This window comes from Schistocerca nitens, chromosome 5 (assembly GCF_023898315.1).
Source record: "Schistocerca nitens isolate TAMUIC-IGC-003100 chromosome 5, iqSchNite1.1, whole genome shotgun sequence".
NCBI classification, from domain to species: domain Eukaryota; kingdom Metazoa; phylum Arthropoda; class Insecta; order Orthoptera; family Acrididae; genus Schistocerca; species Schistocerca nitens.
Window position 1 is genome coordinate 485,775,908 of NC_064618.1, and position 27,269 is coordinate 485,803,176.

General features: G+C 38.4%; 1 protein-coding gene across 1 annotated transcript in view; it reads left to right on the top strand.

Annotated features, from left to right (window-relative positions):
- The window catches only part of LOC126259937 (inositol monophosphatase 2-like), a 43,611-nt gene continuing 16,342 nt past the window's right edge, over nucleotides 1-27,269 (top strand). The window contains exons 1-4 of the mRNA XM_049957031.1: nucleotides 1-215; nucleotides 6,267-6,400; nucleotides 14,319-14,578; nucleotides 21,821-21,926. Coding sequence (XP_049812988.1) covers nucleotides 150-215; nucleotides 6,267-6,400; nucleotides 14,319-14,578; nucleotides 21,821-21,926 — 566 coding nt within the window. The 5' untranslated portion in view covers nucleotides 1-149. The remainder of the gene's footprint in view (nucleotides 216-6,266; nucleotides 6,401-14,318; nucleotides 14,579-21,820; nucleotides 21,927-27,269) is intronic.

Below are 27,269 nucleotides of genomic sequence, written 5' to 3' on the forward strand. Positions count from 1 at the left end.
GTTTGGAGTGTGGGGGTCTTGACATTCGAAGAACGTTGACAAATGTACACTTCGTTATGTAAAATCAGCTGATGTTCTGCCCCGGCTGCTAGTGTGCTTACTGCTACCGTGTTGCTACTGTTACCAGATCCTCAGATAATATACGAGTTATGGCGGATGGAAGTATGGATGAGTGCTATCAGGTGGTTCTTCAGCTTGCAAAGGATGCTGGCAAAGTGAGTTAAGTCTTTTTTACCGTCCCCACTGTCAGTACTTTTATGTGGAGATAATAGTAAAACCGTGAAATGTGAAAATGTGTTCCATCAGTTGAATGCCGGGGAACAAAAGTCGTTTAACGAGAATGCATTTGTTTTACGTAAGTCGTTTTTATTGAGTTTTAAAAAACAAAAAAAGGAACTTAATGGTGCATTATAAAGTAGCAGGCTCTAACAAGTCAGGTGGCATCTCCCAACCTTCAGAACCAGATCAGGGAAACATATGATCCCGACCAATCTTGAGATGTATTGGTCCTGGTCAAAACAAAGAGCATAAATAACACACCCTAAAAGTAAATAAACAAGCTAGGCCCAGCATAAACACCGTACGTTGTTGCAGCAAAAATGAGCTCATTATGTTACACATAAAGGGCAAGCCTTAAAACACGTTATTGCATCTGTTTACCAAACACCAGCGTTTGATGAAGAAACAGCTGCAGAAAACTCCCTGCTTTAAGTTTCAAGACTGCTAAATGTAAGCATCATAAAATTTTTATCAAAGGAGATATTGACCTATATGTGGAAAAAGACAAAAATGTGATTTGTATACTACATATGTTAAGATCAATGAATTTTTACTACTTAAGTGACTAAACCAGCCAGGATGGAAGCATACCTTCACAATGTAATTAGCAATGTGTTTAGAAGTTGAGTAGACTGTAACACCATCAAATTAGGCATAACTGACAATGATGACATTCGGCTCAAAGTTGGAAACCTGACTATTGATAGTTCCAAGATGTTAACTGCATATGACTTCTCAGTGAAAAGAATATTGAAATAGGCCTAATAAGGAATGACTGAGACCAAAATAGTGGTCCAATATATTAACCAGTGGAAAGACATTACTGAATGTTTCTCCACATTAATTTCCTTCATAATTCATGCACTAGACAGGATCTGTTCATTTGTTACTAAAAGATGCAACATTAGCAACAGGCACAAAACGCAACATACAAAAATGTGGTACACAACAAAAACTCAGTAGAGTCAGGATAGTTTTACTCCAACAGAAGGACAGAATTGATGACACTTGTGTGAAGAAATTCAACTAGGCTTTATAAACTCAAGAAAAATTTACAAATCTGAAATCAGAGTAGCAAAAATCAAAGTAAATGAAGAGTACATCTAGAATCTTAAAAATAAGTGTGAAGCAGTTTGGATTATATTGAAAGTGAGATAAACACAGGAAAGAAACTCACAACAAATATTTTGTAAACTCTGAAAGTTCTCTTGTATCACGAAGTGATAATACATCTGATGCTGAGACCTTCCTTTTGCTGTCACAGAGTAAACCAAATGAAAGATTCGCTTGGAAAAGAATTATTGCTGCAAACATTACTAATGCCATAAATAAGTTCAACAGTCCCAGAACAGAGGACTACTATAGGTTCAGTAACTATGTTTTAAAATCTATAATTAAAGAAATCAGAAAGCCTCTTCTCTATCTTATAAACAAAATTCTTGATGATAGTACTGTTCATGAATGCCTTAAAATTACAGCTACACTTCCAATTTACAAAAAAAGGGCGACAGAGCCTTACCAGGTGACTATAGACTGATATCAATTGTTCCTATAATATTTAAGATCAGAGAGAGCTGCATACATACATAAATCTACTAGTATTTTGAGAATAACAATTTACTGAATGAAAGACAGTTTGGATTCAGGTCAGACCAATAAACCATAAAAGCTATTGAAAGTCTGTAAATTGCAATTCATAATGTTTATGAAAGGAAACTGATCACCCATGTCTCACATATAGACTTTGGTACAGCTTTCGATTCTGTATCACATGAGATTATTGCAAAAAAGACAGTTTACTATGGTTTTGTAGGTAAACCACTAAATTTAGTTAAATCCTACTGAAGCAACAGACAGCAATTAGTGCATGTAAACAAGGAGAGGTCAAAACTAATGAAATTTAGTGGAGGAATCCCACAAGGCTCTTTCTCTGGGCCATTCCTTTTTATTGTTTATGTTAATGACTCTTCAAACTATATAACAAGCACTGTCCAAACAGGCCTTGAAGGCCCAATGGTAATGACCGGTCGGCATATCTTCCTCAGTCCTTAGCCGGCACCGCATTCGGATACAATGGGGCATGTAGTCAGCGTACTGTTGAGCCTCAAAATAGACTAGCCTCTTGGGGCAAGTATATAAAATATCTGACTGGTAAACGTGCACATGTGATTTTGCTACCATACAAACTAAAATACTCTAGCCACAAAAAATTACTGGTTCTCTGTTACTATACATTCTTTCTGTCACAGGTGCTGTATGATGTGATATTATGGGGAAATTAACTGTACAAACTGCATTTTCGGATGGCAGAATAAAAGCAGTCAGATGGATTCAAGGATTGGGCCCTAGAGAATCCTATAAGAAACATTCTATGTGAACTCAGTATAATGACACTCCAAAGTCTTCATATTTATGATTGCTTAATATATGTCAAATTAAATATACAGAAATTTACTCCAAGAATGAATGTACATATGCACAGTACCAGAAACAACTGCATCCTAGACATACTATATTCAAGGCTCTCATTGGTACAAATAGCCACAAACACCTAAGTCTGAAGATGTATAATAAACTGCGGCAGTCAGTAAAAATCCCCAATGTAACTAAATTTAAGGCAGTGTTAGAAGTATAGTTCAAAATATGGTGTATTATTAGTGGCAAAAATACCTTCAAAGTAACCTGAAGAACATCTATAATGAGGGTGAAAACACTCATTACTAGTAAATAATAATAAAATATAAGTGATCATAATCTATTGAGTGGGAGTAGTTGTCGTTCAGAAAGTCTGTTAATTCATTTTTTAACACTGATTGGCTTTCTGTCAGACTTTTAAAGCTATTTGGTAGGTGTCCAAAGATTTTTGTGGCAGCATAATTCATCCCTTTCTGTATTAAAGTCAACTTTAACACAGAATAGTGAAGATCATCCTTTCTTCTAGTGTTGTAGCTATGTTCTTTGCTGTTTTTTTTTCTTCCTTTTTAACTGGGGTGGGTTCTTAATAACAAATTTGATACATAAATAAATGTATTGCGAAGGTTCTGTGAACACCCCATTTCCTTAAATAAGTATCTGCAAGGTGATCTTGGGTGGGCCCCTTCGAATATTCTCATTACATGTTTTTGTGCAGTGAATACTTTATCTCATAGTGATGAATTACCCAAAAGTATGATGCCATATGAAAGCATCGAATGAAAATAAGCATAGTAGGCTAATTTATTGATATGTTTATCACCCAAATTTGCAATACCCCTAACTGCAATTAATATGCATATAATATATCATGGATGAGAGGATGTATTTTTATGTGAAATTGTGTAGATATGTAATGAAATATACTAGAATGTAAATTATGTAATGGAATCATCAATTTGTGTATATGTTAAAAACTATATGCATTTAACTGAAAGTATGTGCACGTGTATAACTTGAATTGATAAAGGCAATTGCATGGTAAACATACTGAAAGAGTAATAAATAAACATCTAAACATTTTATCTGGAAACAGTCAGTCTCACAGTCATTTGTTAGCTTTATGCCAATATCCAGCTATGGGTAAGGTCCTGATAGTAGTTTATCATTAGTACCTTGTTTCCCGACTGTGAATCCCAGGTATATAATTGTATCTGGCTGTGATGCAGTATTGGATTCTGGATGATTGGGATGAGAGGGAGATGAAGAACTGTCTCTACTACACATTCCATCCTCCTGTAAAGTACACTAAGTGATCAAAAGTATATGGACACCCCCAAAAACAAACGTTCTTCATATTAGGTGCATTGTGCGGCCACCTTTTGCCAGGTACTCCATATCAGCAACCTCAGTAGTGATTAGACATAGTGAGAGACCAGAATCGGGCACTCCACGAAACTCACGGACTTAAAAATGGGCCAGGTGATTGAGTCTCACTTGTGTCATATGGCTGCATGCGAGATTTCCACACTCCTAAAATCCCTAGGTCCACTGTTTCCAATGTGATAGTGAAGTGGAAACATGAAGAGACATGTACAGCACAAAAACGTACAGGCCGATCTCATCTGTTGACTGACAGAGACCGCCGACAGTTGAAGAGGGTTGTAATGTGTAATATGCAGAAGTCTATCCAGACCATCACACAGGGTGTGGAGATGGCAAATGCCTGGTGAACATCATCTGCCAGCGTATGTAGTGCCAACAGTAAAATTCGGGGCCGGTGGTTGTGTTTTTCATGGAGAGGGGCTTGCACCCTTGTTTTTCGTGGCAGTATCACAGCACAGGCCTACATTGATGTTTTGAGCACCTTCTTGCTTCCCACTGTTGAAGAGCAATTCACGGATGGTGACTGCATCTTTCAACATGATCAAGCACCTGTTCATAATGCACGACCTGTGGTGGAGTGGTTACACTACAATAACATCCCTGTAATTTGGACTGGCCTGCACAGAGTCCTGTCCTGAATCCTATAGAACACTTTCGGGATGTTTTGGAACACTGACTTCAGGCCATGCCTCACCGGCCGACAGCAGTACCTCTCCTCAGTGCAGCACTCTGTGAAGAATGGGCTGCAATTCCCCATGAAACCTCCCAGCACCTGTTTGAACATATGCCTGTGAGAGTGGAAGCTGTTATCAAGGCAAAGTATGGGCCAACACCATATTGAAATCCAGCATTACCGATGGAGTGCACCATGAACTTGTAAGTCATCTTCAGGCAGGTGTCCAGATACTTTTGCTTAGCAGTAAGCCTGCCTAAACTACTATTTACACATTACATAAATAAAATATACACACATGTAAAATATTTTCAAAGCAGGATAGGGTTAGGTGTGGGGGCATCGTTAAGTGGATATGTTAGTCATCACTAACTTGAGCCACATTCCTTGACATTATGTGGAGAGAATTGGCATTACACCTAATACAGTTGTGCATAATCTGGTCATTATGAATTTCTGTTATCCTTCCTGATCCTCTTGGCGATATCCTGGAGATACCGTCTACGGAACTCCATGGTTGATTACTGTGGGATGTAATTGCCCTGTCATACTTGCAGCTTTTTTCTGATCCTGCCACAACTCTCTTTTAATTTTTTCCTTGCACAGATGTTGGTTGTCCCTAGTTGTTTGGTGTCCACAGTATAGTCATTTTCCCATTTCTCAAGTTTACATTTGTGGTGGTTGTGTACCTCGCATAACAGGTAAAAGCATTTATGAATGTACAGTTTGATTTAGATTAAATAGTTTGAAAGGTAAGTGAGTGTGTAAGGAAGCTGGTCATTTTCAGTTGCTTGAGTATGAATTGGGGCTTAAACTCGCATACACAAGACTGGCTGCTTGTGGCCACATAGGTACATGATCAGTCGCAAAACACTGTAACCACATGTTGAAAACGTTGTCCAAGGGAATATCTGTACCCATTCATTGTGTATGTTAAAAGCTTTATTTGCCTCAGGAAATCTTTGAATGCTGTCTCTATTGATCTTGTTTTCATTATACTTCTTTTCCTACCGGAAGGAAGTCTTTTAATATGTTCACTAATGCTCATAGTTTCAGCTGTTCTTTTCAGAATATACCAGTATGTCCCTTTAACAAAAATCATACTTTAACAAAATAAACATTTTTGAGTTAATGTTCGTCTAACAGATACAGGGAAGAATGCCCATTTTTCATCAGTTATTCAAAGGGCCTTGTCTTATTATTACTGATATACAAAAGTGTAAATGTCATTTAAGTATCTGAAAATTGTTTTGTATATTTCATATGTATGGTTTGTCTGGCATTAAGCTTCTGTTTCTAGTTTCTTTGGAAACAATTTGAGATACTAATAAAGTGTTATTTGTTCATAAAATTTTGTGTACATGAATAGTGTATTGGGTCACAGCTGTCATTTTGTTTTTCCTTAGAGCTGTCAAAAACACCGTCATGTCTCCTGTGACATCCTACCATATATTTGCTTTTTTGAGAGTTTTGATTCAAAAATCACAAGTTACTGGTTGTTTGCATTTTATTGCAGTTAGTGAGAGATCGTATATGGAAGAAAAAGGATATTGAATTTAAATCGTGTGAAGTTGACCTTGTAACAGAGACTGACAAAGAAGTTGAGAAGCTCTTGATCTCTGGACTATCATCACATTTTCCGTCACATAAGTGAGTATGTGCTTTATCAAATACCTTCCTAAAAATCAAAAGAAAGACATCAAATTTTCCATTAAACGTCTAGTGTCATACTCTCTCTCTCTCTCTCTCTCCCTTTTTTTTTTTTTTTTTTTTTTTTTCCCCAGTAGTATGTGATTACCATAATGCAAACCAATGTTGCATTTATCTTTGACATTTTATGTTAATAGATCTCCTTGCAACAGGTGGTTCATTTGCTGCATGAGGTCTGAGTAACTTACCCATCCTTCCTAACTCTTCTCAAAGTGCACCCCTTTCCTACCTGATTAAGGAACTAACAATCCCAAAAGCTAGGACAGTACTTTCTACTTTTGTGTGTTTCTGTCAGGAGTGTTTAGGACATTGCTTCTTGATGACAAGTTTTCCAGTAATTAGTTTCCTCAAGTGAATTTTCCTTTTGATATGTTAATTGTTACAGCTAAACCCATGCCTAATTCATAACAGTAGAATATATGTGGCCAGTTCTCCAATCTAGATTTTAAGCATCCATAGTTTTAAATATTGATTTTCTAGGTGATTATGCAGTATGATGGTTAGTTTATGAGCTCTTGCAGCATTGAACAGGTTTTTTTTTTTTTAAATTGCCATTTAATTCTCTGTCATTGAGTCACTGTTCATTGTTATTACCTGGGCCCATGTTACACATCAAAGATCTTTGACAAACATTTTATAAAAAGATAGGACTAGGTGTTAACTTAAAAAAAATGTATTATAAAAGCACTCCAGTGCACATTTCAAATATTTTATGAAATGTCTTATTTTATAAAAGATTTTTGACAGTCACCTTACAGTGTGCATTTATCAGCTTTGCTCCAAGATGCAACACAAAAACGATTTGCAAATGGTGGCATATAATCTTGAAATCGTTTGTGGTTTGAAAACTTAACTATAAAATACAAAATCATACAAATTCCTCATGATAAATATTAAAGCTAATGGGATGACCACGGGAAATTTGGGGTGTTGTGTGGGAACAGACTGAAATCTAACACAACAGCCACAAAATCACATGTTGTTGTTGTTGTAGTAGTCTTCAGTCCTGAGACTGGTTTGATGCAGCTCTCCATGCTACTCTATCCTGTGCATCTTCTTCAACTTCCAGTACCTACTGCAACCTACATCCTTCTGAATCTGCTTAGTGTATTGATCTCTTGGTCTCCCTCTACGATTTTTACCCTCCACGCTGCCCTCCAATGCTAAATTTGTGATCCCTTGATGCCTCAAAACATGTCCTACCAACCGATCCCTTCTTCTAGTCAAGTTGTGCCACAAACTTCTCTTCTCCCCAATCCTATTCAATACCTCCTCATTAGTTATGTGAACTACCCACCTTATCTTCAGCATTCTTCTGTAGCACCACATTTCGAAAGCTTCTATTCTCTTCTTGTCCAAACTGGTTATCGTCCATGTTTCACTTCCATACATGGCTACACTCCATACAAATACTTTCAGAAACGACTTCCTGACACTTAAATCTATACTCGATGTTAACAAATTTCTCTTCTTCAGAAACGATTTCCTTGCCATTGCCAGTCTACATTTTATATCCTCTCTACTTCGACCATCATCAGTTATTTTACTCCCTAAATAGCAAAACTCCTTTACTACTTTAAGTGTCTCACTTCCTAATCTAATCCCCTCAGCGTCACCCGATTTAATTAGACTACATTCCATTATCCTCGTTTTGCTTTTGTTGATGTTCATCTTATATCCTCCTTTCAAGACACTGTCCATTCCGTTCAACTGCTCTTCCAAGTCCTTTGCTGTCTCTGACAGAATTACAATGTCATCGGCAAACCTCAAAGTTTTTACTTCTTCTCCATGAATTTTAATACCTACTCCGAATTTTTCTTTAGTTTCCTTTACTGCTTGCTCAATATACAGATTGAATAACATCGGGGAGAGGCTACAACCCTGTCTCACTCCTTTCCCAACCACTGCTTCCCTTTCATGCCCCTCGACTCTTACAACTGCCATCTGGTTTCTGTACAAATTGTAAATAGCCTTTTGCTCCCTGTATTTTACCCCTGCCACCTTCAGAATTTGAAAGAGAGTATTCCAGTTAACATTGTCAAAAGCTTTCTCTAAGTCTACAAATGCTAGAAACGTAGGTTTGCCTTTTCTTAATCTTTCTTCTAAGATAAGTCGTAAGGTTAGTATTGCCTCACGTGTTCCAACATTTCTACGGAATCCAAACTGATCTTCCCCAAGGTCCGCTTCTACCAGTTTTTCCATTCGTCTGTAAAGAATTCGCGTTAGTATTTTGCAGCTGTGACTTATTAAACTGATAGTTCGGTAATTTTCACATCTGTCAACACCTGCTTTCTTTGGTATTGGAATTATTATATTCTTCTTGAAGTCTGTGGGTATTTCGCCTGTCTCATACATCTTGCTCACCAGATGGTAGAGTTTTGTCATGACTGGCTCTCCCAAGGCCATCAGTAGTTCTAATGGAATGTTGTCTGCTCCCGGAGCCTTGTTTCGACTCAGGTCTTTCAGTGCTCTGTCAAACTCTTCACGCAGTATCTTATCTCCCATTTCATCTTCATCTACATCCTCTTCCATTTCCATAATATTGTCCTCAAGTATATCGCCCTTGTATAAACCCTCTATATACTCCTTCCACCTTTCTGCCTTCCCTTCTTTGCTTAGAACTGGGTTGCCATCTGAGCTCTTGATATTCATACAAGTTGTTCTCTTCTCTCCAAAGGTCTCTTTAATTTTCCTGTAGGCAGTATCTATCTTACCCCTAGTGAGACAAGCCTCTATATCCTTACATTTGTCCTCTAGCCATCCCTGCTTAGCCATTTTGCACTTTCTGTCGATCTCATTTTTGAGACGTTTGTATTCCCTTTTGCCTGCTTCATTTACTGCATTTTTATATTTTCTCCTTTCATCAATTAAATTCAATATTTCTTCTGTTACCCAAGGATTTCTATTAGCCTTCGTCTTTTTACCTACTTGATCCTCTGCTGCCTTCACTACTTCATCCCTCAGAGCTACCCATTCTTCTTCTACTGTATTTCTTTCCCCCACTCCTGTCAATTGTTCCCTTATGCTCTCCCTGAAACTCTCTACAACCTCTGGTTCTTTCAGTTTATCCAGGTCCCATCTCCTTAAATTCCCACCTTTTTGCAGTTTCTTCAGTTTCAACCTGCAGTTCATAACCAGTAGATTGTGGTCAGAATCCACATCTGCCCCTGGAAATGTCTTACAATTTAAAACCTGGTTCCTAAATCTCTGTCTTACCATTATATAATCTATCTGATACCTATTAGTATCTCCAGGATTCTTCCAGGTATACAACCTTCTTTTATGATTCTTGAACCAAGTGTTAGCTATGATTAAGTTATGCTCTGTGCAAAATTCTACAAGGCGGCTTCCTCTTTCATTTCTTCCCCCCAATACATACTCACCTACTATGTTTCCTTCTCTCCCTTTTCCTACTGACGAATTCCAGTCACCCATGACTATTAAATTTTCGTCTCCCTTCACTACCTGAATAATTTCTTTTATCTCGTCATACATTTCATCAATTTCTTCATCATCTGCAGAGCTAGTTGGCATATAAACTTGTACTACTGTAGTAGGCATGGGCTTTGTGTCTATCTTGGCCACAATAATGCGTTCACTATGCTGTTTGTAGTAGCTAACCCGCACTCCTATTTTTTTATTCATTATTAAACCTACTCCTGCATTACCCCTATTTGATTTTGTGTTTATAACCCTGTATTCACCTGACCAAATGTCTTGTTCCTCCTGCCACCGAACTTCACTAATTCCCACTATATCTAACTTTAACCTATCCATTTCCCTTTTTAAATTTTCTAACCTACCTGCCCGATTAAGGGATCTGACATTCCACGCTCCGATCCGTAGAATGCCAGTTTTCTTTCTCCTGATAACGACGTCCTCTTGAGTAGTCCCTGCCCGGAGATCCGAATGGGGGACTATTTTACCTCCGGAATATTTTACCCAAGAGGACGCCATCATCATTTAATCATACAGTAAAGCTGCATGTCCTCGGGAAAAATTACGGCTGTAGTTTCCCCTTGCTTTCAGCCGTTCGCAGTACCAGCACAGCAAGGCCGTTTTGGTTAATGTTACAAGGCCAGATCAGTCAATCATCCAGACTGTTGCCCCTGCAACTACTGAAAAGGCTGCTGCCCCTCTTCAGGAACCATATGTTTGTCTGGCCTCTCAACAGATACCCCTCCGTTGTGGTAGCACCTACGGTACGGCCATCTGTATCGCTGAGGCACGCAAGCCTCCCCACCAACGGCAAGGTCCTTGGTTCATGGGGGAAGACAAAATCACATGAATAATGAAATATACAAAATTTAACAATGGCAGAAACATGATATAGCGAAAGATCAAAACAGAAATCTGAAAATAAATCACAGTATGTACTTAGCAAAAAATCACAATCTAATAAAACAGGGTACCGACAACCGTAATTGATCTATATAGTTCATTTGAAAGAGCAACAATGCGACAGAAATCCAAAAACAATTCCTGCGAAAAAGCAAGGCTGATATGATGCAGCAACTTTAATCAGTCTCACACTTTCTCCACAGATACAACACTTCACATACTTGGCAGTTAAACCAAATAACTGTAGGAATTTAACCACGCGTAGCATGTTATCTTCCATTGTGACATGCAGGGACCTACTCTTTGAACTTCATTCCCACATCCGTAACTAGCAAACGTTGAAACATAAAACTGTGAGAAATATTGTGAAAGATGTGTACCAGAGATGTTGAAAATTGATTAAAAACATAAAGGTTTACTATAGACTTTGTATGATGTGAGAGTCACATTACATTTAGGATATTGTTTTTGTAAAACTATTAAATCAGATTGTCATTACATGTGACAAACTCTTTGGGTGCAGTTGGCAATACATCTGAAATGATCACTTGAGTATAGTGAGAGTAGTTAGACAGGAAATGATTTTAATGCTGGTAAATTCTATAATCTGTACATGTTATAACTGTAATGCATAGCACAATTGCTGGAGGAAAGGTGGTTGAGTATCTATATAATGAGCTTGGATTAATAATGAATTGTTCATTTGCCATTCATGTGAATTTAAGATAACCCCATAATATTTGCTAAACAATGTGTTACTGTCAGCTCTTGTTTTTGATTTAATATGTGCAAGTTTTTTCAACCATATGTGACACTTTAACATCCATTCATAAGATGAAGAAAGTGAAATTCAGGCTCTGACAGGAAATTTTGTCACCAATCAACCTTTAAGAGTGTTTGCATTGGTACCCTGTGAGGCTGTCATTTTGATTCAGATTTGCAACAGGCTGCTCTACTTTAGCATGTTGACAAACACAGGTAGTTTTTTTCTTTCTGTAAACATTCACTTATTACATCAGTTGAACTTGACATGCAACTTTGGTGTAATTCACAATGATGACATTTGATCACTAACTGTACACAATAACTGTGCTGGGTAACAACAGGTCACAAATTGCTGTGACTCTGATATTATCGTCTTTGACTAAAAAGTTAATAATAATGTCTTATCACATGCAGAATATTTTACACTTCCAGCTTCGCCAGAGGTTGCTGAATGTGAGCAGTTATTGCTCACCATATTTACCAGTCATTTGAGCAAACATGTTATGTCCTCTTGTTATGATCCACAAAGTCATTTTAGAAACATATGATGTGAAAAACAATATTCCTCCTGGCTAATGTGTTGTTCCTCCAAAGGCTGATGTCACCTAATGCTCTTAGAGAGTCATCTTTAAATTTGACTCTCCATTTCTTTGAGGACTATGAAATTTTCCAGTGAGGTTTCAACTCTCACATACTAATTTATTTTAGTTTCATGTGCTATGTTTGCTCTCTGAAGATATTTCTGAGGTTATTTTGACCTTTGTATTTACTCCTTGACTTGTCAATCAGAGATCCTTGTGTTCAGTGTACAAACCCACACTTTGAGGCCATGGATTTAATTATGATTACCTTTATTCACTGATTGTGGCTTACTTTGTTAGGACTACTGAGAAGTTCAAGGTCTCTCGTGTTTTCATTTTAGTTTACAGCAAAAAATTTTCTTCCTTTTAACAGGGTTATTAACTTTTTGAAAACTTGTTTTTCATCCTGTTGGAAATGAACACATGGGCTCAGAGCATAAAAAATGGTACATGGGAAATGTCAGGTGGGAAGCTACCATTGCTATTTGAATGACATAGATTATATTTCAGAGTATTAACAGCTTATCTTACAAACTGTGAAAAGCGTTGCATGGGCAGATGATGTAATATAAAAAAGATGTCAATTTTACAAAATTTTCTGCACAGCACATCGTGTTTCCTTGTTGCTGATGCACTGAACTTTCTTCATAGTTTGGAACACAGCCATAAGTTTGTCGAATAAAGGTGACGTTTTTCCACTCAGTGTGTAATATGTATTCTCAGTGTGTAATACGTATTAAGTCTACTTCATGGTCACGTCAAATTTTGTCTTATACAGTTGTTTCCAAATTTTTGCGTAAAACTTATGCAAGCATTTGTAAGTAACAAGTAACAAATACGGTAAACCTGACTGATATGTCAAACATTTGGACTTAGTCTGATTGATTATCATCTTACATGATCTAATGTAAGTTGAATCTGTTAAATGGTGATTCAACAAGATTAGTGGATTGTTTTCAAAACATTGACTCCTTTTATCCAGAATTCTGTCTAAGATATTAAAAGCTGTTGTTACAATCCTTGAGTTCAAATGGAGTTCAAATGATACAAAAATAAGAACTATTATGCAAATTTATGTACTTAGCAAATGTCTAACTCATGATGGTCAGATCCAAAGTATGTTCCATTTGAGCCCTCACATCTGCGTTTGATCCTTTCACTGCTCGAAACATTTTTACCTGTAGTTTTCGTTGTTGCTACATTAGAGGTAAGCAGTTTATCCATTCTAAACAGTGCAAGAGCATGTCTGTATTAAACTCATCTACTACCACAGAGTTGATGAATTTTGATGAAACATCACAGTGTAAATTAAGTCAAAGAATTCACATAGAAAAAAGAAAGAAAGAAAGACATTAAATGATCGTATGGCTTTTATTGGCTGGGATATCCCCTTCGGGGTTCGTCGCTGTATTGCAAGTCTTTTTAGTTGACGCCACTTGTGTGTCAATAATGATGAAGGACGCACAACACCCAGTCCCCTGCTGGGAATCGAACCTGGTGTCCCTTCCATGGTAGGCAGTAACGCTATCGCTGTGCTATGGATGCGGACTACACATTGAAACATGGTAACAGATGTTTCCTTAAATGTGAGAAGTATTACCGTTTTAAATTGTTTCTTCTTCTCACCTGTACTAAAACTGACTTCTTTAGTTTTGAAGGGAAGATTTTGTTTACACATTTATAATTTCTGTTCGACTGCTTGTGCTCTGTAGCTGCATTATATGTATATCAGTTCTTATGGGTAAATTCTTTTTTTCTCCTATTTTCATTTTTCTAAATTTTCTAGTCTCTTTGTGCGAGAGACCATTTGCTCAAGAAAGAAAAATCCTTCTGGAGTAGAAATTCATCAGATTCTCAGTGTGGTATATTGTCTAACTTTAAGTTTCTGTGCTTTAAAGATAAAAATTCTGTGACAGAGAGATTCCAACAGCTTTCTGCTCCATAACTGTGCTTGCTTTTAGGAGAATGATGTAATCTGAGAATTTAGTACAGAACATGTACTGTTTTAGTAATTGATGTATGTAGTGTTTCTCATGATGTGTTTAGTGTTAAATAATTACTTTAATTCTAGTTATTCACATATCAGTGCATTCTTTAATGATTAATGCTGGTGGTATAAGTACTGTCTGTCTTGTAAGGAGTTCGTTATCACTGTTTGTAAAATATTTCAGATTTATTGGTGAAGAGGCAACAGCAGCTGGTGAGAAATGTGTACTAACAGATGATCCAACATGGATCATTGACCCTGTCGATGGAACAATGAACTTTGTTCATGGCTTCCCAAATGTTTGTATATCTATAGGCTTATGGAAGAACAAAATAGCAGAAATTGGTATCATATACAATCCTGTGCTAGAGCAGCTTTTCACTGCAAGAAAAGGACAAGGTTCATACATGAATGGCACTAGAATTCATGCTTCAAAGGAAACAGGTTTGTATGATTATCATTAGTTTCTATTATGAAATCATATTGTACAATATTTTAAGGGGCAAAAAGATTGCCTGGCTTGAATAATTCAGAGTCCAAGAACAGAGCATTGTACAATTCAAAAGTGAAAATTGAAAATAAAAAATATCTTCCAGGCAGAATTTCCAATATAAATATAAGTACTAAGGACTAAATATAAGTACTAAGTTTCAGTTTAACTCCAAACCTGACGGTATTTCATCAAAATGTACAATCGCTATCCAACAAAGTAAATGAATTCCATATTTTGTTAGAAAATGACATGAAAAATACTCCTGTATTATGTTTTACTGAACATTGTCTTGACAAAGAGAAACTTCATATGGTATGCATTCCAAATTTTGTATTGGGTAGTTGTTTTTGTTGGAAACTGTATAAACATGGTGGTAGCTGCATTTATGTTAAAAATAGCATAAATTTTAAATGTATGCCTTACGTAGAAAAATTATCCGTAGGGAAAGATATTGAGGTAAATGGAACTGAAATCCTGGCTGAAAAAATTGCTATAATTTGTCTATACAGGACGCCAATTGATGATATTAACATCTTGTTAAAGAACCTTGAAAATATCTTACACAAGACCACACAAAAAAATAGAAAACTAATTATATGTGGGGATTTCAACATTGACTTTGCAAGTGAGTCCAAACAAAAAACTGCTTTACTGAACCTTTTAGCAACTTTCAATTTAAAGGCTACTACAGAAACACCAACACACATCACAAAACCCTCAGCCACAATCCTTGATCAAATATTTTCAAATGTGCCCTTGCAATATTCAACACAAACTCACAATACAGGCTTTGGGGACCACACAGCCCAAGAAATTAGTATAAGATTAGGAAAACAGTCTGGCTCAACTGAATGTCCAACAACTACATCTAGGAAGTATAATGACCAGAATATACAACATTTCCTTAACTACCTGAGTAAAGAAACTTGGGATGACATCTATGAATGTAAAAGTAGAAATGATAAGTTCAACAAACTCCTCAATAGTTTTTGCTATTATTTTGAGCTTTGCTTTCCACTACATAAAAAGACAGTCACAAAAAAGGATCTGAAAATAAAATGGGTGATAATAGGGATACAAATATCTGCGAAGAAAAAGAGATTACTTCATGAAATATCTAGACAGCACACCATATCCCCAGAATTGATTCCTATTTTAAGAATTACAAAAAGATTTTAACTAAAGTAATAAAAGAAGCAAAAAGAATGGCAAATAGTTCCTTCAAAGCAAATGCACCAAATAAAATGAAAGCCACATGGGACATTATAAGGCATGAAACAGGAGTAAAATGGAGAGAATACCATAACATCAAACTGAAAGAAAACTCTTCTGTATCTGATCCCCAGCAGATAGCAAATAACTTTAACTCATATTTCTCTCAGGCAGCTGAGATTCTGGTGAAGTAAAACTTTCCATATGCTGCCACTGCAAATCAGATTAAAACTATCCCTAGTAACAAGTCTCTCTTCCTATACCCAACAGATGAACAGGAGATGCTAAAAACAATAGGAGAGCTAAAATCAAAATTTTCTTCTGGTACTGACAGCATACCAGACCATATCATTAAAAAATGTACACCCTTAGTAGTTAGGCCCATGGTAGACATATGCAATAGTTCACTTCCTCAGGGAATCTTCCCAGAAAGGTTAAAAATAGCTAAAGTGAAGCCATTGTACAAAAAGGGTGAAAAAAAACAGATATAACAAATTACAGGCCAGTCTCCTACAATCTGTTTTTTCTAAAATAACTGAAATCTTTTTTATAAAAGACTTGTAGATTTCATTTAAAAAAATAAACTTTTCTCAGCTACAGAGCATGGTTTCCAAAAACGTAAATCCTCCGAGACAGCTATTATCGACTTCTTAAATGAAGCTTTAAATGCATTAGATAAAAAAGAGCACATAGCAGCAATATTCCTAGATCTTTCAAAAGCATTTGACATCATTAACCCTGGTCTATTGCTTAGAAAGCTAGAAAATGTTGGTGTCAGAGGCCCAGCTTATGAGTGAGTAAAGTCATATCTACAAAACAGACTCCAAATAGTTGAAGTCTTGTACAAAGAAGGAAAAAATTTAATTTCCTATCAATCAGAAAAACAGTGTGTTAAATACGGTGTGACACAGGGTTCCGCACTGGGACCAATCTTGTTCTTGCTGTTTGTAAATGATTTGGAACAATCCAGCTCTAAGTACATAAAATATGCCAATGGTACAAATATACTTATCAAAGGAAAGACTCCAGAAGAGCTCCAAAGTGAAATAAAAAAAGAGCACTTCACATGTATCAGAATGGTTCACAATGAACAACTTAATAATAAACACACATAAAACAAACACTATGCATCTACACACAGTGCAGAATAAAAAGCCTTTAACTGCAACCATAGAACTGGTAGGCAAAAGACTTGAAATTGTAAATAGCACCAAATTTCTGGGAGTTTGGATCCAAGATGACTTAAGATGGCAGAAACATACACAACACCTATGTAGTTAATTAAATACCATTTTTTATAGTATAAAAATTCTTGCTGGATACACAGCAAGTCATAAAGAATGTGTACTATGCCCAAGCAGAATCGCTACTAAGATGTGGTTTGATTTTCTGGGGAAATTCACCACCCAGCAAAAGCTGTTTTGTTGCACAAAAAAAGAATTATAAGAGCCATGGAAGGCACAGCAGCTCGATCGTCATGCAAATCTTCATTTAAAAAGCTTCATATTCTTCCATTACCATGCCTAATATCCTAGAAACAATAATGTTTATAAGGAAAATCGTAGATGAAAATAGCAAGATTGCTCCAAAAAACCTAAATATCCATTTGTACAACACAGGGAATAATCCAGATTTACATATGCAGTTTTCACATACAACACTAAAACAAAAAGGACCCTTGCAAGCAGGAGAAAAACTGTATACAAACTACCTATTTTTTAAAAAATAACGGCAGTAACCGGCATGCATAAATTCAAAACTGCAGTGAGTGACTACTTGCTACAGAATTGCTACTATAGTGTTGATGAATTTTTATCTTCAATGTAAAATGTGAAAAATTTAAATAGTTTGACAATTAAGGCCAAAATAGAAATGTGTACATGTAGATTTATCTGTGTATTATATATGGTTTATTACATATGTGTGTATCTGATAATCAAGGCCGAAAGTAAGAAATGTGTATGTGTAACATTTATTTGTTTATTTGTGAAATTTTGTTCCCATATGTTACTTATATTGATATATACTGGAAACCATACAACAGTTTTCTGTTAGACTTTATTGCAATTATTTGACTTGTCCTACATCATTATGTAGCCCTGTACAATGTGTGATTCACAGGACCAATAAATATACTATTCAATGCAATACATGCCCAAGTTCAGAAATGCTAGTGTCCACAACTCTCGCAGTCTGTGAAGCTTTAGCTTGGTGTTTACATTGTCAAATAGAAGCAATATAATAGTTAGGATACAGTATATGTTGAGATTCATTGCACTTTAACTCATTGTATCATTTTGTTCAAAAATCGTTATTTGAGTATGTAGAAATGGTTGGATTATAAGAACTCCAACAATGAGTGCTTGCACCTGTTTCAATGTCTGAGTGGGTAGACTGATGGTTTACAAACGTAAAGGACAAGTGTTATAATCTAACTGGTGTCAACTCTCTTTTTATTTATTTATTTATTTAGGCCTGTGCAGTTAATATTTTAAACCTTAATTCACTACAAATTTTGCAGCTGTAGGCTTTTCTAGGTTCCACATGCTATCAAAAGATTCCATTTTATAATAGCCTAATCTTTAAACATATAGACTGATGGTCATAGTAAAAATATTAAAGCTGGATGTATTTATCAGTAATTACTTTGACCGCCACCTGATGTGTCTATAGTTTTCAGCTAAGAGAAACGTATCAGCTGTTTGACATATGTCATAGATCTGCTTGAAAATGGCTGATGTGAGTGTTTGCGAGCGAATAATATCTCAATTTCAATATTTTTACTGTCACCATTGGTCTTTTAGTCTAGTGTGGTATAAATTTCATTTCTGCCAGATTTGATACAGATCATCATCATTCATCATTAATTACCTGATCTACCAATCTAATCTGCAGTATTCAGCATCTACATGTAAGTGTGGCACCAAGTCAAATGCTTTTCAGAAATCAAGAAATACTGCATTTACCTGGTTGCCTTTATCCAAAGCTCTCCGTATATCATGTGAGAAAAGTGTGTGTTGGCTTTTACACGATTGATGTTTTCGAAATCCATGCTGGTTGGCATTGAGATCATTCTGTTGAAGCTACCTCATTATGTTTGAGCTCAGAAAATATTTTAAGATTCTAAAACAAATCGATGTAAAGCATATTGGATGGTAGTTTTGTGGATCACTTCTTATAGACGGGTGTGCCTCTGCCTTTTTCCAAGAACTGGGCATAGTTTTTATTTGAGGGATATGAGGTAGATTATAGTTAGAAGAGGGGGTAACTCAGCTGAAAAATCAGTATAGAATCTGACAGGGATTTTGTTGGGCCCTGGAGCTTTGTGAAGTTTTAGCAATTTCAGCTGTTTCTCAACACCTTTGACACTAAAACTTACGTTCATCTTTTCAGTGGTACAAGGACTCCTCCGTAGCACCACATCCCAAATGCTTCTATTTTCTTCATTTGTGTGATGTTTATTGTTTTCATTTCACTTTTGTACAAGTGTACACTCAAGACAAATACTTGCGGAAACACTTTCCTTCCTATTGCCATTCTGAATTCTATAGCTTCTCAGTTCTTCAGCCATTGTCAGTAATTTTACTATCCAAATAGCAAATTCATCTGAAACTATTAATATCTGATTTCCTAATCTAATTCCCTTGGCATTGCTGCAAGTAATTAGACTATATTCAATTACTCTTGTTTTGCTTTGGTTAATGTTCATCTTATAATCTGTTTTGAATCCACTGTTGGATTCTGTTCAACTGGTCCTCCAAGTCCTTTAATGACTCTTAACAGAATTGGAGTACCATCAAAAAGAAATCAGTTTTTTTCTTTCTTCTCCTGAACTTTAACTCTCCTTCCAAATTTCTCATTGTGCCATGTGTAACAGTTTTGTCTTGGTTGATTTTCCAAAAAATCTTCACAATCCTAAGGAAACATCCTCTACTCCAGGTGACTTGTTTCAACTTAGATTTGTTTCCTTATTTTCCTTCACTAAATGCTCAATGCACAGATCAGATAAGAACAGAAATAGTTTACAGCCCTCTTCACTCCTTTCTCAACTACTGCTTCCTTTTCATGTACACAGACTCTTGTTACTGTAGTCTGGTTTCTGTTCAAAAGTAGGTAATTTGGCTGTCTGTTATATCGTACATGCCACATAGGATAGTTTTGTATTGGTTGGATTTCCCAAAGACCTTAAAAAATCTTGGGGAATGTCCCCTATTCCAGGTGACTTGTTTCAACTTAGATCTGTCAGTGCTATGTATGGGGTTCATTCAAATGAAACCTGGTCAGAGCGTCTACCTTTGCCTTAACACACAAGGTGGCACCACAAAACAGCGGTTATGGTAGCGCTATCCATTGGTAAAGAGACTGACGCATGCACAACGTTTTACGCTGGAGAGAAGATGGTCACACAAGGTATCGTCCACTACTGAACATGCAGACGAGTAAGCAGGAACAACAAGGAGTGATTTGATTTTTGGCAATGGAGGGAGTTGGAGGCCATGAAACGTATCGATGGTGAGTACAGTCTGTGTTGTTCAAGTGTTGTGGAATGGCACAAATGATTCCTTGAGGGGTGCAAATCACTAGAAGACGATGCTTGTCCTGGACAGGCTCATCATGTCATCACACTGGAAATGGTTGTGGAAGTGAATGCCTTAGTCTTGGACAACCACAGAATCACCGCGGATGGGATCCATTGGTTACTGGGTATTAGTGTGGCTGCTGCCCACACCATAATATAGCAACACTTGAACTTTTGAAAAATTTGCCAATGAAGTGAAGACTATATTGCAGCAGTTTCGATGGGAAATGCTGGAACATCTACCATACAGTCGCAACCTTTCACTGTGAGACTCATATGTTTGGACCTCTAAAACAAGCAATTCGCGGACATCGATTCATCCAGGCCAAGATCTAACAGCAGCCTACTAGCTTCTTCAAGGATGGAATTGACCAGCTAGTGTCGCAATGGGATAAATGTGCCAACAGTTTGGGTGACCATTTTTGAGTATGTGTACTGTGTATAACAAAATTTTTAGTTAATAAAATTGTTATCGTTACTTATAAGCAGCAACTATCTTTCCCACATTCAAGAGTGATGCTACGACTTTGGTTTTCTCCTGTATTCTTTCTGCTTTAGCCATTTTGCAATTTTCTGGTCTCACTTTTTAGATGTGTGTACTCCCTGATTCATTTGTTTCCTTTTTTTTTATTTTCCTCCTTCAGTCATCTAAATTCACCATCTCATGCTGTCCAAGAATTTCTGGTGGGCTTTACCTTTTTGTTTTAGTTCTGCCTTCACTATTTATTTCACTATTTCTTCTCCCAAAGGTATCCATTTGCTCTCTATTGTATTCCTTCGCCATTTCCATGAATTTTTGCCTAATACTCCATTTGAAACTCTGTGATCTCAGGTTCTTTCAATTTACCCGGGTCTTCTGAAATCTTTTCAGTTTTAACCTGCAGTTCGTAACCAATAAATTATGGTCAGTCCACAGATACAGTTTAAAATCTTAGTTTGAAAACCCTTGCCATTATATAACCTAGGCCTATATGAAACCTTCCAGTGTCTCCAGGTCTCTTCTAAAGACATGACTATTAACCTAAGTATTAAATATTATTAAATTGTCTTCTGTTCACAATTGTACCAAGCAGTTTCCCCTTTGATTCCTTTCCTCCTAGTCTGTGTTAGTAGAATATACTATGGATTGCAATATCCCCCCCCCCCCCCCCCCCGCAAAAAAAAAAAAAAAAAAAAAAAATCAAGTGGCAGAGCAGTGTTATCTTGGCAATATTTCATGAATGTGGTTCTTTCTGTACCTATGTGTTATCATAAACCAATGGGGGTGTGCCTGCACCTATGCTAGCAAATTTCAGGTAACTGATGTTGTATGTAGTGATGCAAATTATTCAAAATGTAATTAAGAAGTTACCTGTGGCTTCAGTTGTTTCATATATTAATTGTAATTCTTTTTTCCTGTTAGAATTATCGAAAGCCCTACTGCTGGTTGAAATGGGAACAAGTCGTGACCCTGAAAAACTGAAAGTTGTTTTGGAGAATGTCACAGAATTGGTGCCAATAGTTCATGGGTAATTATGAATTTTAATATTCTCTTCCGGCTTTAATTTTTGTGTAAGCTCTTATACTATCTCCTCAAGTTTTCATTGACAGTGTAGGCAAAGACAGATTGCTACTTACCATAAAGAAGACAGGTTGCAGACAGGCACAATTACGACATTTACGCAAAGCTTTCGGCCACAACCTTCATCAGGAAAAGAGAGACACACATCATTCATACACATAAACAAGCACAACTCATGCACACGTGACTGCCAGACCAGAATGCTACTACTCATGGGATTCAAGCAGCAATCTGGAGGGAGCGAGGAAGGGGAAGGGATAGTAGTGTATGGCTGGGGAGAGAGACGAACAATGCCTTATGGAGTGTGCAGGGACTAGAATGCCAACAGGTGCAGCATCAGGAGGTTGTGGGGCAGGAAGGTGGGGAAAAAAGGAGCAAACCAGGAGAGGAGTGAGGAAAGACTTGTGTATGCATTGGCAGAGGATGACAAATAAACAGGGTGGGAGGTGAGAATGGCGTGGAAATGATAGGACAGAGGGGGTGGAAACTGTTGGGTGGAGGTTGGGGGGACAGTATGTTACTGTAGTATGTTACTCTAGGTTGAGGCTGGGATAATTACAGGAACAGAGAATGTGTTGTAAGGATAACTTGTATCTGTGCAGTTCAGAAAAGCTGATGGTGGAGGGAGGGGTTCAGATGGCACAGGTAGTGAAGCAGCCATTAAATTAAATGTGTGTTGTTCAGCTGCATGTTGTGCCACAGGTCTATTTTGCTCTTGGCCACAGTTTGGCAGTGGCTGTTCATCATGGTGGACAGCTGGTTGGTAATCATACCAATATAAAAAACTGTGCAATAATTCCAGCAAAGCTGGTAAATGACATGGCTCCTTTCACAGATGGTCTGGCACCTGAGGGGGTAGGATAAACCTGTGACAGGACTGGAATAGGAAGTGCTGGATGGGTTTTGCACCTGTGTCTTGCACAGGTATGTGATGCTTGTGGAAAGCAGTTATTAGGAGTGGCATAGGTATGGACTAGGATGTTGAGGAGGTTGTGGGTGGGCAATGGAACACCATCCATCCTGACATACTTCAGGATTTTGTTTTCCACACCTGCCCATGCTACACGAACCATTGATCCTTGACCTAACCCATCCCTCCCCCTCTCATTCCCCCCCCCCCCCCCCCACCCCCTTCGCTTATCGTAACACACACACACACACACACACACACACACACACACACACACTCATATCTCATCATTTCTTTACTTCCAAGTTTATGTATGTTTTTGACATATGTATGTGTATTTTTATGTGGTTTCACTGAGTTTGACCTGTTTTTGCATGTTTTTACATATTTGTGGATATTTTTACATATCTGTGCGTATTTTTATTTATCAGATCATGTTTCTATGTGTCTTTACATATTTTTTATGCATTTTTACATGTTGTTTTCACTTATCCAGCTCCTCTCACAACCACTCACACCTATTTTGCCCATTACTGCATCATTCCCATTTCCTTTACACCACTCCTGCACAATGGACCTTGCTCCATCTTTCTGCACCAGTTTACGAAAAAAATCTCATTCCCTGGGTAAAATGCAGTTCCACATCGTGTTTCTCAAGTGCTGCCTAAACCACGGATTCCCCCAAAGGGCCTAATCATAAAGATTCCTTTCTGTGGATCCCACCTCTCCTTTCACAATGACATTTTCACCTTTTCAGATTCTGCCAAACCCTGACCCTCACTAACCTGTTACTGCAAAAACACACATCCATAGCACAGACTTCCCAGAACTACCTCTGCTCCCTCCACTAGATACTACTTCTCTGCAATCCCTACTCCATCATCACCTTTCTGTAATTGAATCCCTTGCTCTTCAGCATTTGGAGGAGCATTCCAGATGTCACCTCCATAAGCTATCCAACCTGCTGACAACCTACTGCCGCCTTGGGGCACTGCTATCCAACCCCTATTGTACCCACAGTGTTCCTCTTCGTCCACCCCTCATAGCAGCTAAACTGTGCCTAGCTGACCTTTTCAACTTGCAACATCACCCAAAACTCCCTACCGACTCCCCACCAAATCCAGAGCCAAAACATTCCTATAACACTGTTGTTAATCTTTCCACCCAAACCCTCAGCCCCACTGAAGTTTTAGTTCTATCCAAAGGCCTCACCTTTAACCCTACACCCAAATATAACCATGCTGGACTTGTCAAAGATCTACTGTCCTTCTCCCAATCCCTGCAGTGGAAGCACTCCTTATCCATCCAACCAAACCACCCTAATTCCAACATTGAACCTTGCCTCTTCAAGTTCATACCACCATCCAACCATATTCCAACCTCCCTTCCCATCTAACCACTTGCTGGTCACCTTCCAGGAATCCCTTACCTCCAACTTAGCCTCACCATCCTTCCCCAGGTCCCTTCCTCAGAACACCAACCTTTCAGTAGAAGAGACAACAGCCATACACAACCTCAAAATAAATCCTGACATAATCATACTACCTGCAGACAAAGGTTCCACCACTGTTGTTATGAATTTCAGTGACTACCTGGCAGAAGGCCTCCGCCAATTATCTAACTGCTCCACCTGTAAATGGTGCCATAGTGATCTCATCCCAGAAGTCAAATACAATCTTCAATCTGTGCTTAAAGCCTTAGGACCTTCCCAGAACATCTCCCCTGGATCCGTTTCCCTCATCACCCCTATGACATCCAGCGCACCCATCTTCTACATGCTCCCCAAAATCCTCAAACCCAACAATCCTGGACGCCCCATTGTGGTTGGTCATTGTGCCCCCACTGAAAGAATTTCAGCCCTCATTGACCAACGCCTCCAACTAAATGTCCACAATGTAGCTTCCAGCATCAAAGACATGAACCATTTCCTTCACCGACTCTTGTCCATCCCCACCCCTTTACCTCCTGCATCCCTGCTCAACACTGTTGATGCCACCTCCCTATATACCAACCTCCCTCATGCCCATGGTTGTACTGCTATTGAACACTACCTTTCCCAATGTCCTTCTGCCTCATTCCTCATACACCTCACTAATATTATCCTAACCCGGAACTACTTCTCCTTTGAAGGGAAGGTATATGAACAAATCTGCGACACAGTTATGAGCACCTGCATGGTACTCTCGTAGACTAGCCTTTTTATGGACTATCTAGAGGAGACTTCCTAGCCTCCCAGAATGTCAAACCCATAGTCTGGTTCAGATTGATTGACAATATCTCCATGATCTGGACTCAGGGCTAAGACACTCTATCTTCATTCCTTCACAACCTCAACACCTTCTCTCCCATCTGCTCCATGTGGTCCTTGTCAACCCAGCGTGCCACCCTTCTAGATGTTGACCTACTCCTTTCTGATGGCTCCATCTGCACCTCTGTCCACTTTAATCCCACCAACCACCAACAGTACCGGCAGTTTGACAGCTGTCATCCCTTTCACATCAAATAATCCCTCGCATACAGCCTGGCCACCAGGGTATGGCATATCTGCAGTCACAGAAACTTCCTTGCTCTGTATAGTGAGGGTCTCACCAAGGCCTCCACAGATAGGCATTATACCTAGTCCACAAACAGATCTCCCATGCCATTTCTCCCTCACATCTTCAATCCTCCCACCACCCCCAAGAACCAGCCACAAAGGAATGTCCCCTTGATCACCCAGTGCCATCTGGGACTGGAACAGCTGAAACACATCCTTTGGCAGGGCTTTGTTTACCTATTGTCATACCCTGAAATGAGGGACATCCTACCTGAGATACTTCCCACCTCTCCTAAAGTGGTGTTCCATCTTCCACGGAACCTCCACAACATCCTAGTCCATTCTAGCCACTTTCAGTCCCAACCCCTTGCCCCAAGCATCATATACCTGTGGAAGATCCAGGTGCAAAAAAACTGTCCAATCCACCCACTTCCTATTGCAGTCCTGTCACATTTTTATCCTACCCCATCAGGGGCTGGGCCACCTGTGAAAGTAGCCATGTCATCTACCATCTCTGCTGCAATCATTGAACAGCTTTTTATGTTGGTATGACTACCAACCAGTTGTCCACCAGGATGAACGGCCACGGCCAAACTGTGGCCAAGAGCAAAGTAAAGCACTCTGTGGCACAACATGCAGCCGAACATCACACACTTGATTTTAATGGCTGCTTCACAAACAAAGCCATGTGGATGCTTCACCCCACCAGTAGCTTTTCTGATCTGCGCAGATGGGTGTTATCTTTATAACACATTCTCTGCTCCATGTAATTATCCTAGCCTCAACATACAGTAATGTAATTGTCCCCACACCCTCCACTCAACAGTTTCCACCCCCTCTGCCCTATTATATCCTTTCCATTCTCATCTCCCAACCTTTTTGTTTGCTCTGCCAAAGGGTCCTACCACATTTCTCCACTCCCCTCATGTTTCACTCATTTTTTCCCCACCTCCCTGCCCCACAACCTCCTGACACTGCACCTGTTGGCATTCTAGTCCCTGCATACTTCCCTAGACAGTGTTCGTATCTCTCCCCACCCATACACTATTATCTCTTCCCCTTCCCCACCACCTCCACACTGGTGCTTGAATCCCATGTGCTAGTTGCATTCTGGCCCGAGATACAGGAGTTGGCAGTCATGTGTGCATGTGAGGTATGCTTGCTTGTATGTATGAATGATGTATGTCTCTCTTTTTCTGATGAAGGCTGTGGCCGAAAGCTTTATCTAAGAGTATTTTAATTATGCCAGTGTGAAACTTAACGTGTCGTCTTATGGTAAGTAACAATCTGTCTTTTCCTACATTCCTACCTGGATTTTCTATTGTTAAACATTCATTGGTTCATGTTACTGTTCATCTGTAATGTACATATCTGATCAAAAGTATCCAGGCACCCCTATGTAATGTGGAATTAACCACTAGATATTACAAGAGATGGACCTGCTAGTATAAAAGGAGGCAGGAAGTATTGTGTTGTCAGTAGAGGAGCAGTAACAGTGGAATGGTCTGGTCAGGAGAGCTCAGTGACTTCAAAAGTGAACTAGTCATTAGATGTCATGTTAGTAACAGAGCCATCAGGGACATTTCAACCCTTCTGAAGCTGCCCACGTCGACTATTGGTGACATGATTGTGAAGTGGAAATACGAAGGAACAACCACAAGGGAAGGTGGACCTCATGTACTGACAGACAGGGACTAGGGACTATCCAACATTTCATAGGGTAGTCATAAAAATTCACATAAAATCAGAAGAAATAATCACTTATGATTCCCAGAGTGCTACCACTAGACCAACTAGCACAGTGACTGTGTGTCAGCAGTTAAAATTGATAAAGTACAAAGATA